The sequence below is a fragment of the Euleptes europaea genome, chromosome 3 (genome assembly GCF_029931775.1).
Source record: "Euleptes europaea isolate rEulEur1 chromosome 3, rEulEur1.hap1, whole genome shotgun sequence".
Lineage (NCBI taxonomy): Eukaryota > Metazoa > Chordata > Lepidosauria > Squamata > Sphaerodactylidae > Euleptes > Euleptes europaea.
Window position 1 is genome coordinate 3,165,919 of NC_079314.1, and position 18,280 is coordinate 3,184,198.

Genomic DNA, 18,280 nt, shown 5'->3' on the forward strand with positions numbered 1-18,280 from the left:
GAAAAAGTAGGTTGGCTGTTGAGTGGGAAGGAGATAGGGTTGCCAACTCCAGGTTAGGAACTTCATAGGGATTTGAGGGGTGGAGCCTGAGGAGGGTGGGGTTTGAGGAGAGGAGGGAGCTCAAAGAGGTGTGATGCCATAGACTCTGCCCTCCAAAGCAGCCAAATCCTCCATGGAAACTAGGGTTGTCAACCTCCAGATCACTCAGAATTACAACTGCTGTCCAGATGACAGATATCAGTTACCCTGGAGAAAATAGCTGCTTTGGAGGGTGGACTTCGTGGCATTATAACCTGCTAAGGTCACTTTCTTCCCCAAACCTTGCCCTCCCAAGGCTACACCCCCAAATCTCCACAAATTTTCCAACCTGGAGCTGGCAACTTTAAATGAGAACAAAGGATCACAAAGGATCTCTGTTGTTGGGAGATCCTTTGTTATTCCAGAAGACCTCCAACCCCACCTGCAGGTTGGCAAGTTGGCAACCCTAGACAGAGAAAAGGATGCAGGAAAGATGAGAGGCTAAGGGAAAGAGAAAATAGTGGGGGAGGGGGAAATGAGAAGATTCCTGCAAGTCCTTGTGGGTTCCCACTTTTCAAGTTTCTTCATCATCTGCGACAAGGCACCAGTCCAGTGTAGATAGGGTTGCCAGGTCCCTCTTTGCCACTGGTGGGAGGTTTTTGGGCGGAGCCTGAGGTGGGTGGGGTTTGGGGGAGAGGGACTTCACTGCCATAGAGTCCAACTGCCAAAGCTCCCATTTTCTCCAGGTGAACTGATCTCTATCAGCTGGAGATCAGTTGTAATAGCAGGAGATCTCTAGCTAGTACCTGGCGGTTATATCAAAATAGACACTTCTGTGTACAAGCAAGTTCAACGCAAAGACACACAGAATATTGACTCATATAAACATAACCCATAATGTAATGGGAATCAAAATATAGAATACAAAGGTATCTGTCAGGCCTAGCCTGTACAGGAAATGCCAGGCAAGGTCTGACCGAAGATGTTTATGCTTACTGCAGGTGCTGGCCAAGGTCGACTGTAGCAACTGCCAACTTGTGTTTTGACTCTGGGCTCTGTAGCAACTGCCAACTTGTGTTTTGACTCTGGGCTCTGTGTGACTCTTACCTCAGAAGGAGTGGGGTTCCCATGGCATCCAATGCTTTTGATTTCATATATACCCTGTACCATGCTCTTAGTTCTCATTAGTGCCATCTTGAATATCAGCTGCTGTTAACCTGTAGATTTTCCAATAAATCAACTCTGTTTTGGACTGTTCGTCTGTGGATGTTGTTTATGGGATTGTCACGGGGCAAGTGCTTACAGCAGTGGTGGCGAACCTATGGCACGTGTGCCAAAGGGGGTACTCAGAGCCCTCTCTGTGGGCACGCGCGCCGTTGCCCCAGCACAGAGTTCGCCTGAATTAGTTACTAGAAAGCCAGAGGGACATGGGCTGGGCTGCTCCCCTCCCCTTTTCCACGTGCACCTGAGGGCATTTCTCACATCACCCACCCTTCTACCCAGCAGCCCAATGGGAGCACTTCCTCCCTCCCTTGTCACATGCGGCAGGGCGGCTCACATGCTGAGCGGCTCACATGCGTCGTGAGGGTGCAGTGCGGACGGCAGCCTATTGAGTCTGTGGCAAAGGTGATTCCCATGGTGGGGTTGGAGAGGAGATAGGTTGGAGGGGAGCATAGCTCACAGCATGGCATAGCTGGAGGGGAGCAGAGCGCTCGGGCCACAGCACGGGCTTTGTGGCGCCTCCCACCTTTCAGTGAAATCCCCTACTAACAGAAGAACACCCACTTACCCAGCATGTAATTAACCTGTGGAACTCCTTGCCACAGGATGTGGTGATGGCATCTAGCCTAGATGACTTTAAGAGGGGACTGGACAAATTTCTGGAGGAAAAGTCCATCACGGGTTACTAACCCTGATGAGTATGTGCTACCTCCTTATTATAGATGTGGGCCACTAAACTAAAACCTCAGTATTCAAGTTAAATTGCCGTGTTGGCACTTTGAGATAAATAAGTGGGTTTTGGGTTGCAGTTTGGGCACTCGGTCTCTAAAAGGTTCGCCATCACTGGCTTACAGTATCATGGAATCAACAATGTACCAAAAATGGTATTCCATTATATGTTACAATTCAGATATGTTGACCAGGTAAGTATACAATCAATCACAATATCTCATATTAATGACATAAATCCTCTTTTGTCTTTTTTACAGGAACAATACTCCTTATATTCAACACATGTCAGGTTGACAAGAAATTCAGGCTGAAAAGGAAGACGGCCGTTTCTGTTCTTATATCTTCATCAATTCCTCTTCAATAACATATATTCTTGGCATATCATCAATGGCCTGCAGCCACTGGTTGGTACAATCTCCTATTAAGGTTGGTACAATCTCCTATTAAGTAGGTACTGGTCAAGTAGGTACTTCTCCTATTAAGTAGGTACAGCATACTGGTTCTTAACTGGGATACCTAGCTGTATATTGCATCAAACTAGCCCGTTGAGGCAGGAGGACCAGTACCTACTTAATAGGAGATTGCACCAACCTATAGGTTGCAGGCCATTGATGATGTGCCAAGAATATATGTTATTGAAGAGGAACTGATGAAGATATAAGAACAGAAATGGCCGTGTTCCTTTTCAGCTGACATGTGTTGAATATAAGGAATATTTTCTTGTCAACCTGACATGTGTTGAATATAAGGAATATTGTTCCTGTAAAAAATATTCTATATTTTGATTCCCATTACATTTTGGGCTATGTAATGTTTATATGAGTCAATATTCTGTGTGTCTTTGAGTAGTTCCTGGAGGTTGGCAACCATAAGTGTAGCCCAGGAAACACTTCCTGGGTTAGGGGAGTTCTGCGATATGATGCAGACTGGCCACATTTATTAATGTCATTTATACCATGCCTTTTCCCCAATGGGGACTCCAGCCAGCTTACGTCACTCTCCAACAAGCTTGTGAGGTAGGGTAGGCTGAGAATGTATGACTGGCCAAAGGTCACTCAGGGAGCTTCTGTGACAGAGTGGGGATTCAAACCTGGTCTCCCAGATTCTTGCCCGACACTCTAACCACTACACCAGATCTCTCACACATTGAATTACTTTAGGGTTGCCGATCTCCAAGTGGAGAAATCAATTCCCCTGGAGAAAATGGCTGCTTTGGAAGGCAGACGCTGTGGCATTATACCCAACTGAAGTCCCTCCCCTCCCCAAAGCCCACCCCCCTCAGCCTTCACCCCACAAATTTCCAGATATTTCCTGACCCAGAGCTGGCAACCCTACACTACCCTGAGCCCATTTGTCACGGAATGCAGTTTCACGGAATGCAGTTTCTTCAATGAACTCTGGCTTCTGATCTGCAATGAACAAAGCTCCCTAAATTTTCTACCCACAGCTTTATTCTCCATATTCTTCCACATCATTTCAGGATGGCCTCATTCCAGAGAGCACCTGATTTTTGAAAGGTAGATACAGCAGCACTTTCTTGCTTACCAATTTCTGTGGCCACCTGCTGTAGTTTCTCCATGGAGCGGCTGATGAGAACCACATTGAGGCCTCTCTTAGCAAGCTGGAAGAGGAAGAAGGAAACCAAGGGGAAGCGTTGAGAAAGATCGAAGCCAAGAGCACTGTGCTGAGCCTTGGAAACTACAGCTAGGGTTACAAACCTCCAGGTGGGGCCTAGATAGGGTTGCCAACCTCCAGGTGGTAGCTGGCGATCTCCTGCTATTACTGAGGTGCTCCCCAATTATCATAGAGTCCAATAAAACAACAGAAGTATAGTGTCCAGATCACGCAAAGTGATGGTATCGCTTTACTCTGCTCTGGTTAGACCTCAACTAGAGTACTGTGTTCAGTTTTGGGCACCACAATTTAAGAAAGATGTAGACAAGCTGGAACATGTCCAGAGAAGGGCAACAAAGATGGTGAGGGGTCTGGAGACCAAGTCCTATGAGGAAAGGTTGAAGGAGCTGGGTATGTTTAGCCTGAAGAGGAGAAGACTGAGAGGGGATATGATAACCATCTTCAAGTACTTGAAGGGCTGTCATATAGAGGAGGGTGCCGAGTTGTTTTCTGTTGCTCAAGAAGGTTGGACCTGAACCAACAGGTTGAAATTAAATCAAGAGTTTCCGTCTAGACATTAGGAAGAATTTTCTAACAGTTAAAGCGGTTCCTCAGTGGAACAGGCTTCCTCGGGAGGTGGTAAGCTCTCCTTCGCTGGAGGTTTTTAAGAAGAGGTTAGATGGCCATCTATCAGCAATGCTGATTCTGTGACCTTAGGCAGATGATGAGAGGGAGGGCATCTTGGCCATCTTCTGGTCACTAGGGATGTGGGCGGAGAGGTAGTTGTGAATTTCCTACATTGAGCAGGGGGTTGGACTTGATGGGCCTGGTGGTCCCTTCCAACTCTATGATTCTATGAGGGAAAGAGGTTGGTTGAACAACAGCTTGCTTTATTGGCCAAGAAGTCATAACTGGGTGAAGCAGGATCAAAGACGAACAGCTCTGCGATCCTGTCACCCCGAGGCTGGGCAAATGCAAGAGGTTTTATAGACTTTTGACATTCCAATAGGATACAATTCTCTGAACATCCAATTCTAGCTTGTCAATGCAACGTAATTAGTTTTCTACAGCACGTGCGCGCGACTTGCTACATTTATGAATGGAGTCTGTGAGCTTGAGAAAGCTTGAGAAAGCTCACAGTGTTCTTTTGCAAAGCGAAACGAAAGTAGCGAAGGGGAGGGTTTTACCAGCCTTTGGAATGTGTGTGTGTACGTGCTTGGTGCTAACTCTGTTAATGACTTGAAGGGGGAGAGCGGGCTGCGCTTGGATCTTCGTGTATGCAAGAGAAAGGAAAGCGGGGCCACTGGGAAGCGGCTTCTACGTTCTTGCAGCTTCTGTCAGCTAGCGGCTTTTGCGAGTCAGTGGCTTATGCATGTAGCTTGCGTGCATGCTTTGCGTGCATGGTGTGAATGTGATGCAGGAGTGATTACTCAGGCACAACATTACAAGTGATCTCCAGGCGACAGAGATCAGTGCCCCTGGAGAAAATGGCTGCTTTGGAGGGAGAAATCTATGGCATTACACCCTGCTGAGGTCCCTCCCTTCCCAAAACCCTCCCCTCCTAGGCTCCACTCCTAAATCTCCAGGAATTTTGCAAACCAGAGCTGGCAACTAGCAGCCAGCAGACACATGCTGCTGGTGTGCAAAACCCACAGCAGAAAGAATAGAGGCAGCTTGCCAAGCCCCTAGGCTAGGTATTTGCAAAAGAGTATTAATTATTAGGCAACCCAAACAGGAGCAAAGGTTATGAAGGAGCGAGGGGGGTAGGGTTGCCAGCTTCAGGTTGGGAAATATCTGCAAATTTTGGGGGCGGAGCCTGAGGAGGGTGGGGTTTGGGGAGGTGAGAGACTTCAATTGCCATTTTCTCCAGGTGAACCTATCTCGGTCGTCTGGAGATCAGTTGTAATAGCAGGAGATCTCCAGCTAGTACCTGGAGGCTGGCAACGCTGGGAGGGAAGATAGAATGAAAATTAGTAGCATTTGAACACAGACAAATGCAGGCTGCTAAAACACAGGGGGAAGGAACTAAGTAATTAATCAGTTGTTGGGAAGAGCAAGGGTCACCAACCTTTCTGAGCCTGTAGGGACTTTTGCAATTCTGATACAGGGGGGTGGGCACAACCACAAAAATGGCTGCAGACAGAGCCAACCACAAAATATCAGGGGATGTGGCTGCCAGCCTCCAGGTGGTGGCTGGAGATCTTCCGCTATTACAACTGATCTCCAGGTGACAGAGATCAGTTCACCTGGTGAAAATGGCCGCTTTGGAAGGAGGACTCTATGGCATTATACCCCATTGAAGTCCCTCCCCTCCCCAAACCCTGTCCTCCTCAGGCTCCACCCCTAAAATATCCAGGTATTTCCCAACCTGGAGCTGGCAATCCTATCAGGGAGTGTGGTTGTGTATAATTCTCACAGAGACCAAGGTTTAAAGGCAGGCTACAGTTTTGAGCTTGACTAGCCGCTCCCATGATGGCCTCTAAGATCTCAGAGGGCATCCATTTCTCAAAGGTACAGGTGCTGCTTCTCTTATTTGGAGGGAGTTTAACCCCTATATGTGTGTGTGTGTTTGTATGTGTGTTTTAGATTTCAGATTTTTCTGAAAACCTGGAGTTTTCTCGGCTTTGTAGAAAATCTGCCTTGTCTCTTCATGGCTTCAGTCTCTGGATTTAAGTGTGCACAGATGGGGCATCGTGACAAAAGTGAAAATTAGATTTATTGACACTACAGGAATTTGTCAACCACAACTTTTGAAATGCCATCAAACTATGATCGGTTGTCATGGTAAGCCCTCTCTGCATCCTTTGCAACCTTGGTGGGGATCCAGAACAACAAGAGGAATGAAAAATGATCTGCCCTTCCTCTTCCTGCTCATTTGAGGCCCCTGAGCATGTTGATCCATCTCATTGGTGACCCTGTTCTCAGTAATCTTACCTCATGAGCGTAGGCTTTTCCAATACCAGACGTGGCTCCAGTCACCACTGCAAAGAAGGTAAAGTTGCAAGTAGTTAAAATTATTTTACTTAAGATGGCCAATGTTCTGTCAGAAAGCCAAAGGAGCCCTAGAAAACTTAGGTTTTCCCCATTTTTAACTTCTGGTAGTGGAAAGTGCCGTCAAGTCACAGCCAACTTCTGGCAGCCCCATAGGGTTTTCAAGGCAAGAGGCTTTCAGAGGTGGTTTGCCATTGCCTTCCTCTGCATAGCGACCCTGATATTCCTTGGTGGTCTCCCAACCAAATACTTGCAAGGGCTGACCATGCTTAGCTTCCAAGATCTGATGAGATTGAGCTAGCCTGGGCCATCCAGGTCAGGATGCAAGGCAAAGTGCAAGAGACTAATTAGGGAGAGGGAGAGCATAAATTCTGGCCAAATTCCAGCTTTCTACCTCTCCAAAAGCTCATCTAATTACATTCGTAGGCTTTCAGACAGTTCATTGCAAAGACAAACAGGGTAGAGCCAAACACAAAGTTGGGCTGTTTCAGGAACATTCACAAGCAATTACATCCCACATCACAAGGAGAAAGTCCTTAAATAACTTCACAGTAAGGGTTAGATGTAATGCCTGGGGATCAGTGAATGTATCTCACAGAAAAAGGCAAGGAATGGGACACCAATTGGGATCTGAGCCCTGGTGTAGGGGAAAAGAAGGTATAGCACTTCTCCCTTCATTCGTTCATTTGTTTATTTACAATATTAATAGCCCGAATTCCTCACTTGGACTCCAGGTGGATTACACAAAGCGAATCAATACAATTGACAGGATGGCTCATTCAGTAAACAATGCAATAGGATTGGGGTTGTAGAACCAACTGGAAGTCTAAAAACAGAACTGAAGCAAGTGTTAGCCAAATTGCTCAGTTATGAATATTTATATGGGTAATTAGCAAATCAATAACTGGCAAATGACATAACTAAACAGGGATGTAACCAATGTATACCACAGTCCGCACTGTGACCCTCAAAATAAGGCAGAGGCAGTGGATTTAGTTAAAAGTTTTTTACTTAAATTAATATGTATCACATAAAACATAGCAACACTTTCATAACACACATACAGAGCCTAGGAAATCAAGGTAGTAGGAATAGAGTGGTTGCCAATGTGGCAGGGTCCCTAGAAGAGGAGCGATATTCACCTGATCCTGAAGATAGCGTCCTGGGCTCCGTGCAGCAGAGACAAGAGGAAACAGGGGGTTCCCATGGCTTGACAGGAGGAAGTGGGGGGGGAGAGCTCTCTAGTGTGTGTGCTGGCATCTCCAGTTATACCCTCTTGGGGTGGGTGCTAATTAGATTACCCCCTCATGGTTCCCGGGGTGGACAAAGACCTTATTGGTCAGCTGCTAAGGTGGGGCAGGGGGGCAATTTAGACAGGCTAACCTAAACACATTCCGGGAGGGTCAGGAGTCGTTGGAGACAAAGACGCGACCAGCTGCGTCCGAGCAAGTCACTTCCTGGATGCCGATTTTTCGGAGCTGATATTTCGGTGGCTTCCGGTGAGCTATTAATCATGCAGATGGAGGGGGGGAAAGACTGCGTGCGTGCCTGGTCATCTCTTACTGTTGGACCATCCAGCTCGTCACTTCCCTTTCTAGCAGTGAAGCCAGGTACCGCACCTGGCTGGCCAGGAGGATTTAGCCACGTTGACTCGCTTGTTAGCGGGATTAACAGTGTGTGAGGCGCAACAGCAACTGCCGGCGGCCCCGATCCGCCCCGTGTGTGACTCTCCCATGGCGGGATTACGGGAGGAGGTCCTGATGTCAACCATTCCCAACGTGTGCCTGAAGGAGGAACAGGATGTGGCGGCCCGGACAGCTTTACAATTTGTGGGACTGACCTCGGCCATGGCCGCCGAGATCGCGAAACGACTAACCTTGGAGTTTGGGTTGGACACAGCTGCTCTGGCAGTCCGGGTTCAACCGTTGTTGGACCAAAATTCCTCTGAGCTCCTTCTGCTTCTGGAGCAAGAGGCCCTCCCGATCGTCACAACGGCGATCGCCGTTAAGCTCGAGGCCGACCAAGCACTCGCCGATTGGAAGCGAGCCGAAGAACAGTTGCAAGCCGCGTATGCGGCTGCAGCTCAGGCGCTGGCCGATCTGGACAAGGTCGAGGAGCTACGTTTGGCTAAAGCAGCCGCCGCTCGAAGCAGCGCGACGACGGCAGTGGACGTGTGTCCCAAAGCAAGCACAGGGTTCAGATCTGTCCCCTTCTTTTCCCCAACCTATGGCCCGCCTCGAGACGTGCAACGCGCTCATCGGCTCGCTGGTCGCTTGATCGAACCGGATTACTTGGATGAGGAGGACTTGTACTGTGAGGAGTCTCACTGGGCTACTGGTCTCCGAGTCAGCCAGGCCCAATGCACTGGGGGAACTGGGGACGAAATGTGTCTCTTACGGGGCCAATACCTGGACTTGACTGATAGTGTGACCCGTCTGCAGGACCAAATGGAGCTCCTAATGCGTGAAAACGAACGTTTACATCGAGCTCAAACGCCCCTAGTTCAACAGGTGACAGGGCATCCAACTCAGCCGGCTCCTTGACCACAATTTCCACCACTGAGACCGCCAACTCTGCCCCCTCCGGGCCAACCAGACCAGCCACCTCTGGGACATCCGGCCCAGCTGGTCCCGGCAGCACCGGTTCTGCCGCCCCCAGGGCGACCAGTTCTGCCGCCCCCAGGGCAACCACCAGCGCTACCCCCAGCGCCCCTTCTTATGCAGTGGAAGCAACCACGGTTAAGGGTGACTTACGAGGGCTCAGTTGAGGCTTTGCCCTGTTTCTTACACCAAGTGGACAGTTACATGAGGGAACAGGGGCAGCACTTCCCCACTGAAGACAGCCAGGTACGTTTCGTTGCCTCACTATTGGTCAGAAAAGCTGCCAACTGGAAGGTTCTCCAGTTCGACACTCGGGCCCGATCCATACGCTCACTCAACAATTTTATGCGTGTGTTGCGGCGATGTTTTGAGGACCCCTTCCTGGGAGAGAAGGCCAAAGCAGCCCTCCTGCAGCTTCGACAAGGCTCTACACCTGTGTGAGAATTCGCAGATGAATTCCAAAGACTCACCAGTGAAATAGTAGATTAGACTGAAGCTACCCGAATACATTATTTCCGGGAAGCCGTACACCCTGACATATTGAACTGGGGTTATATGCAACGAGACCCTGACACTATAGAAGAATGGATTTTACTGGCTGAAGAAGTGGAAAGCCACCGCCAATTCATTTCATTGGCCCGACATCGAACCAAGGAGGGGGGCCACCCAAAAACCCCGTCTAAGGCTGCAGCTCCTATTCCGCAGAGACCGACTCAACACCCCCCGGACCGAGAATCTCGATTCCAAAGGGGAGCCTGTCTCGTTTGCGGGGCCATGGGCCACTTTGCTGCCGCCTGTCCACGCCGACAGGATCGATCGACTCTTTCTCGACCTGATGGGCTGCCCCGGAATCGGGGGCGGACTCAGCGAAGAGGCACCACGGCCACCTGTAGTGCTGCTCCAGGATGGACTGCGCCGTCAGCGCTTCACGTCGGAGATGCATCCAGCGGATACCAACGGACCCATCGGGGTCCCGGATTACAAGTGCCCCAAGAGGGGACAGCTCACCATCTTCGAATGAAGACAGAAGTTGGGACCCCCCAGCTTTAAATCTTGAGTCTCCTTTGGATCTGTCAAAAAACGGGCGGGGTCTGCGGTGAGTGGAGTGACACCGTGGACCCTCACAGCTGTTCCTGCAAAACCCAAGGCTCCTGTAATGGTGAGTGAGATCGAAGATACCGTGTATGTGGACGTAGTGTTACAACACTATAAAAAAGGCCCCCAATTACATGTCAAAGCACTCATAGACTCCGGGTGTGCCCGCACCCTGATCAATGAAACCACTTTCAAAGCGCTCAAAGTCAAGTCAGAGACTCTCAGCTCCCATTCAATTTGCCCAAATGGATGGCAGTGATTTCAAGGGTGGGCCAGTAGATCGTCGCACTCGCGGGGTAGCGATGGGCATTGGCCACCATTGGGAGCAAATAAACTTTACCATAGCCCCTATCAGATACGATGTGGTGTTGGGAATAAACTGGCTCAAAGGACACAGCCCATATATTGACTGGGGAGCCGGGACTATAAAGTTCTCTGGTCCTAATTGCGACCAACACCGTCATGAGGTGGCTGTTATAACTCCATCAGCCTTGGCTTTAGTCTCTGACACCCCCTCTTCCTCCCCTCTGCCTGCTGAATATCAGGACTTTGCAGACATTTTTATGTACAGGAATGTGATGTACTACCCCCCACCACCACAAGACGGACTGTGCTGTTGAGGTGGTGGGGGATGGAAAACTACCTAAGAGTAAGATTTACCCCATGAGTGCTTCCGAACGTACAGTGCTACGTGAGTTCTTGGATAAGAACTTGGCTCAAGGTTTCATCCAACCATCTACCGCCCCTTCTTCGGCCCCCGCTTTCTTTGTGCGCAAGAAAACGGGTGACTTGCGGTTATGCATCGACTTTTGGAAACTCAATACGGTTACCCAGTCCAATGCCTACCCCATTCCTCTGATCTCGGCTCTCTTGGGGCAACTAAAGGAGGGACATATCTTCACTAAATTAGACTTGGTGGAAGCCTATTACAGAATCAGAATTCGAGATACAGATGTACCCCTAACAGCCTTTTCCAGTTGCTTTGGCATGTATGAATTCTTAGTGATGCCTTTTGGATTAAAAGGGGCCCCGGGGGTCTTCATGCAATTCATTAATGAAATCCTACATGACTTATTATATAAAGGAGTGGTGGTTTACTTGGATGACATTCTTATTTACTCTAAAACTATGGACGAACACGTTATCCTGGTGAGGGAAGTATTGCAACGTCTCAGAGACAATCAGCTCTATGCTAAGGTGTCCAAATGCGAATTTCACCAAAAACACTTAACTTTTTTGGGCTATATAATTTCACATCACGTTCTCACCATGGACCCTGAGAAGATACAGTCTGTAACCAATTGGGAACCACCCTCAACCCGCAAACAGGTTCAACAATTTCTTGGGTTCGCTAATTTTCTCCCCATCACTGATCTCCTTAAAACTAAGGGAAAGAGAAATGCAGCCACGTTGACTTGGGCTAAAATCAATTGGACCACCCAGTGCCAAACTGCTTTTGATACTCTCAAGCTACTGTTTACCGCCGAACCGGTGTTGAAACACCCTGATCCTGAGCAAATGTTTATAGTCCAGGTTGACGCCTCGGATGTGGCAATGGGGGGTGCGCTCCTACAGCGAGGGAGGAACGGTCTTCTGCATCCGTGCGCTTACTTCTCTAAGAAGTTCGCACAGTCTCAGCTCAACTGGCCGATCTGGGAAAAAGAAGCGGCCGCCGTCCACCATGCCCTCACAGTGTGGAGACAGTTTTTAGAAGGTTCTAAAGTCCCTTTTGAGGTGTAGAGCGATCACAAGAACCTGGAGGAGCTCACGGGTGCCCGTAAACTGTCCGCGAAACAGGGACGCTGGGCGGACTTCTTTGCTCAATTCCGTTTCGTATTGAAACATGTACCAGGGAAACAGAATGTCCTGGCTGATGCTCTATCCAGACTACCCCAATACCCAACCAAGGTTGAACGCCCCACGGAGTCCCTGTTCACTCCTGCTCAAAGGGGTTTGCTGCCCACTCTAGTGGTCCAAACTTGATCGCAAGCCCGGCTCCTGCCACAGTCTTCGCATGGGGGGGAACGCCAAGCCCAACCACGTCCATCGACCTGACCGCGCCCCCCCCGCCTCCCTCGCCAGCTCTACCCGCACTCAGTCGCCCTCCCGCCAGCACGGTGCCCACAACGCCAGATAGGGCGGGTCTAACAGACTCTTTTATGAACTCACTTCGTTCCAGTTGCCAAGCCGAACTCTCTGCGCAAACCCTCCCCACTTCTCTGACTGAACTTGGGGGCTATTGGTACAAAGACTAAGCTGTATGTGCCTAAAGAACTGCAGAAGGAGGTACTGCAGCTAGTTCACGAAGCCAAGACCGCAGGACACTTTGGATTTCTAAAAACATTGCATTTGTTATGGAGACAATTTTGGTGGGCGAGCATGCGAACCGACGTAGATTCATTAATCCGCAGTTGCCCAGTATGTGCTACTGTCAAAAGGTCCCAAGGTAACCCCCCCCCGAATTATTGCAACCATTAGAGACCCCCACTAGACCCTGGGAAGTAATTGCAATGGATTTTATGACCGATCTCCCCCTCAGTGAAGGGAAGACTGTACTTTGGGTAATCACGGACTTGTTCTCTAAACAGGTGCATCTTGTCCCTTGTGCAGGTATCCCGTCCGCCCAAAACTGGCCCGCCTCTTTGTGTCACATGTCTTCCGCCTCCATAGTTTTCCACACAAGGTGGTCAGCGAACACGGAAGTAGCTATGTAGCTAAATTCTGGAAAGCTTTCCTAAAATTGGTGGGGGTGGAACAAGGTCTCTCCAGTGCTTTCCATCCCTAAACCGACAGCCAGACGGAGTGGGTGAATGCTGTATTAGAATGCTACTTGCGTTGTTATGTTAACTATCATCAAGATGATTGGGTTGAATTGTTACCCTTTGCTGAATATGCATACAATAATGTTGTACATCAATCCACTGGGTTTAGCCCCTTCCGGGCCGTGTATGGTCAGGACTTCGGCCCCATTGGCCATAACGATGTCTCAGGGGAGGAGGGGGGTGAAGGTGTTGCCGACTGGGTGCACACTATTCAAACAACATGGCCCTGGCTGATAAAAAAACCTGGAACGAGCCAAACGTAAATACAAGGCTCAAGCCGACAAACATCGCTCTCCAGGAAAGGATTACAAAGTGGGGGATATGATTTATTTATCCACCAAGAATCTGCGTTCCAACCGCCCATGTAATAAACTCAGTGCCAAATACGTAGGACCCTTTTCCATTTCTCGAATCATCAACCCAGTAACTGTGGAGCTCTCGCTCCCAAAGTCCTTAAGACAGATTCATCCCGTGTTCCATATCAGTTTGCTGAAACCGCATATTCCCTCCCCGGAATGGCATCCTGAGCCTCTCCCAGAACCACCGGTGATGGTGGGGGGGAGGAACATTTTGAAATCGCGAAAATCCTGGACTCGTGTATCCATCATGGCTCTCTCCAGTATCTGGTTCGTTGGAAACACTTCAGTTCTGCGCAAGATGAGTGGGTGCGCGCACGTGATGTTTCTGCACCCTGTTTGGTCCGTCAATTCCATACTGCTTACCCTCACAAACCGGCGCCCATGCACAGGACAGTGGGAGGGGGGCCTTAAAAGGAGCAGGATGTCAGGCCTGCTCTCTGCCGAGACAGCCAGACTGTATGTGTTTTGGTTTCACCAGGTGCGTCCCAAGGCCGGGCCTGTTAACTGTCAAATTCTTTTCACTAACTCTGTGGGAACTGCCCTCGTAGGGAGGGTGGTTGCCATGGCTGCCACCACTATCTGATATGACCAATGCTCTTCCATATAGGCCTTAGGCCGTGCCTTTAGTTCTCATTCGTGCCAACTTACCTGTTAGCTCTGTATACCTGTAGGTTTTCTAATAAATCAACTCTCTTTTGGACTTCTCATCTGTGGATGTTGTTTATGGGATTACTACGGGGACAAGTGCTCACAGGTACGGGCGCTTGCGGTGGTAGAGGTTGTTGGGGTACGAGCGGAACCGCGGGGACCTGTCCCACCATGGGTGGAGTAGGGCGTGCTCGATGTAGTTCATCCACCTCTAGCCGAAGTCCCTCCAATAAGCCCTGCGGCGTAGCTACCTGCTCGACCAGTTCATGGTTTTGATGCTGGAGGTGTAGGTAGTTCTCGTCCCGCTCTCGCCACTTTTACTCCTGGGGCTGAAAGTCCTCTTCCCTTTCTCGCCACTTCCGTGTCTGGTGCAATCCTGTGCCCCACAGAGGTGGTTCCTCAGAACCCCCCGTTGCTCCCATCCAAGAGCCGACTGTAAAATCCCAATCCTCTTCCGGCAAGACGGAGCCCACTCGCCGCTGCCGCCGGGTATTAACATGTGGAGGCACCCATGGCCGAGGAGACTCCAGCCAAAGCCGTAGACGAACGTCTGGAAGTCCGGGCACTGCTCTGTCCATGCCCTGAGGCCGCGGTTGCTCCAACGGCAACTTGGGGGCCTCCTCTGGCTTCTCCGGTTGCTTAGGTTCCTCGTCCGGTACCTTGGGGTCCACTGGCTCTTGGTCAGGAATCAGCGGTATTGTGGTATCGGGTACTTTGGTGTCCGGAGCTTCACCCATGGTTTTGGGGAGAACATGGCACCACAGGCCAAAAACAGATTACCAGCCTAATGTCAGGATCAGGCGTCTGTCCCTAGCATCCCATAAGCACACTTATCCAGACAGGTAGATCTGAAACAGTAAGACTTTATTGGGAGCAAAAGGCAGATTTAAGAGCTGACTGCCCACGGGCAGGCGAGGCTGGTAATGGCGAATATAGGCAGGTTACTGTGAGGGTCTGTATGCCTGGCCTTTGGTAGGCCTTTGCCTTGTATGCTTCCCCCCCCCCCTGGACTCGTAAAAGCAGTCCAGGTCTCTTGACTTTCCTTGGTTCAGGCGCAGCGTCTGACGGGCCCCAGGTTGGAATGTCTCTCCTCTCTTCCCACGTCCCTCCCTTGCTCTCACTGACTCCCTTCCACCACTGTGGCCTTGGTGGGTAGATAGTACTAACAAGCTCTGAGTTCTTTGATGTTTTGTACCATGCACAATTATCTCGTAGATTCCCTTAATACACGTTTGACATCTGCTTCCCTGTAGGGGTTATAATTCTGTCTTTGTGAATCTGGATTCACTTGCAACTTTACCAGTGTAAGGCCTGTACTTCTCTGAAGCTTCCAATAAAGTTTCTTGTTTCTGCATGACCGTCTGAGCAAGTGATTTTATGGAGTTTGCACAGGGAGGTTGGGAACCCTCACATTTACACGTTTAAAAGCACTACAGGCTACGAAGGTAAACATGGCTAAGCAACCTGGAGATAAGTGATTCCCAGGAAGGAAGAGTAAACATTAGCGCAGCTGTGGAAAACAGGACAAGCGAAACTGTACACAGACGTTTACAGGCATGAGAATCAAGGACTTGACATGTAGCCAGAACCTGGCCTAACTCATGTCAAGAGTCTTTACTCCTGCTAACGGCAAAGGCCTGACAGCTATATCATACTGCAAAACTGCCTCTGAGTCATCTCCTCTTTCCTGGGAAATCTCTCCCCCAGCTAAACATCTTCACTCATCTGGAAATCTATAACAAACTACGTAACAGTACTTCATCAGAAGAAGCTAGGTACTGTTCCTATCGGCTTCTACCTCCTGTTCTTTCATACTCAAACATCTAAACCAATCAAGGAGTAATTAAATGTTTGTCCTTGGCAATGTTTGGTTGCCAGTGAGGCCATAACACCTCAGGATACATTTCTGGGTATAAATATACCCCCAAATGGTATCCATTTTGTGTGTGTGTCCTGAACTCTGCACACACCCTCACTCGCTGTGGGTCTCTTGTCACATCATGTTGTTATAGCAGGACGGCTCTGCAGGAAAGGTGACTGTTACCCCTCAATGACCTTACATCCTTATGTCTTCCCCCTCCCCTCTATTATTCTCTTATGCTCTTGTAAGTTTCTGGTGTGTGATTTGGGTTTTGTATGTATGTGTGTGTGTTTAAATTCTATCATTTTTAATAATGCTCCATAAAACTTACAAAATGCCTCTTATTTAAAAGGGTTATTCCGCTAGTGTGGTTATCCATGTAGCATTGGAATCAAAGGTCCCGAGTGCCAACTTCTTTGTCTCCATAGCTAATTCCCCCAAATAAAAGGAGACCCCTCTGACGTAACATAGTAGGATCCTAGTTTCAGCAAACTGTACACACTAGTCCAGACCACAATCCCCAATAATTTAGTCAAGTAACTTGTACAAGCCTTTTGTAACAGTGCTACCCTATTGCCTGCATATAAAAGCCTTCTTGAATAATTCTGTTTTGCATACTTTGTGGAAAGCCAGCAGTGTGGGAGCCTTCCTGACCTTCTCAGACAGACCATTCCACAAGGTGGGGCAACAACAGAGAGGTATGTATACAGGCAGTTGTTAATTTTGCCCATTTGCAGCTTGGCACCTGCAGAAAACTTATTACCATGGGGGGGGGCAATCTCAAGTACTCCCTCTTTGTGACCTTCCAGAGGAAATAGCGGCGCGAGGAGTGACAGTCAGATTTGGTCAGCAAAACAGTGCAGTGGCCGGAGAAAGGGGGATCACAACCACTCTGTACCCCACATTGCTATTCCCCTTTAAAAACAGTGGAGAGGCTTATTCAGAGCTCACTAATGTCCATGTCTGTTGGATCCTAACAGGGGTTTGGGAAAATATTTACCATTTAAGAAGTGGGAATAACATAATATTTTCAAAATTATATTTGGACCTGGTGTAGGATTGCCAGGTCCCCCCCCCTCCTCTGGTGGGAGATATTTGGGATGGGGATTGTGTGCAAGGCCATGAGCAACACAATCCTGTTGCACTGTGGTGCTTCCAGAAGTGACAAGACAATTTACCTCTCAACCCCCCCATTTGAGTGCTAAATCATCCCGTCGTGCTGTGGCGCTTCCAGAAGTAAACCAGAATTGATGGGATTATGTTGCTTGCGGCCACACACACAATCCTTGCTATAAGCCTGCCGATGGATTGGAGGGCAATTCCCCACAATTCCAAGCCACCTGGTAACCCTAACCTGGTGCTTAAAGTGCTTTTATAACATTTGTGAAAAACATGAAACCCCCAGTGCAACAATGTAACCAGTTCAACAGTTAAATTCATACTTCTAAACAAAAAAATCCATCCACATTTTGAATATCCCAAATATCTCAAATGTTAAACGTAGATTTTTGTACTGGAAATATCTCTATGCAAAGTCAAAACTGGATTGCTTGGTTTAAGGCAGGTTCCCACAGTTCAACCTCGTTCTGCCTCCACATGGCAGTGCATTTAAAAACTGACACATAAATAACAAAGCTTTTCTTACCTGCTGTGTGTTTGAAAATCTGTGTGAAATTTGTTAATAATTTTTTTAAGTTATTTTAAAAAATCAGGGCAGCTTTTCAATCAATTGAATGATATTTAATCAGTTAATGAATTAACTAACAAACTGTTCTGTCCTCAAATACATTTACTGTAAGGACTAACAGTGGAAGCAGAAACAAGGGAACGTACCTGCCCAAGGCCCATAGGAAGCGACATCTACCCCTTTCCACTTCTCAGACAGCACGTGAACTCTGAAAACCTGTCCTATAACCAACACAATTTTGAGAGACAGCCAAAGGACAGTTAATACTCCAATGACATTCAGCACTTGCTCGAGTGAGAAGAGGCTGCTGTTGGAAGCCATTATTTCGCCTGTTCTCCTTGAAATGAAACAATGTAGGAGGTTTGCAGAACCACAGAAAACACAGCGAACTAACTTCAACAGGCATCAACAGGAGGACACACCCACAGTTCAACTGCGCAGGATTGGATGGAAATTTATCAGCTGACACAAGATCCTCCCCCTCCTACATCTGCAGTTCATCTGGTCAGATCCCTGGGAACAGGAATGCAGAGGAGCTAAATAGCTGAATGATAATTCCATCCAGAGACACTCTAAAACAACTTATCTTTTATTGTAACAGTGGGTAATGGCTTAGCATTAGGCTTTCCCCC

General features: G+C 48.6%; 1 protein-coding gene across 1 annotated transcript in view; it reads right to left on the reverse strand.

Annotated features, from left to right (window-relative positions):
* Nucleotides 1–17,969, reverse strand: part of LOC130474192 (very-long-chain 3-oxoacyl-CoA reductase-like) — a 103,842-nt gene extending 85,873 nt beyond the window's left edge. The window contains exon 1 of the mRNA XM_056845726.1: nt 17,795–17,969. Coding sequence (XP_056701704.1) covers nt 17,795–17,969 — 175 coding nt within the window. The remainder of the gene's footprint in view (nt 1–17,794) is intronic.
* Nucleotides 17,970–18,280: the final 311 nt, after the last annotated feature.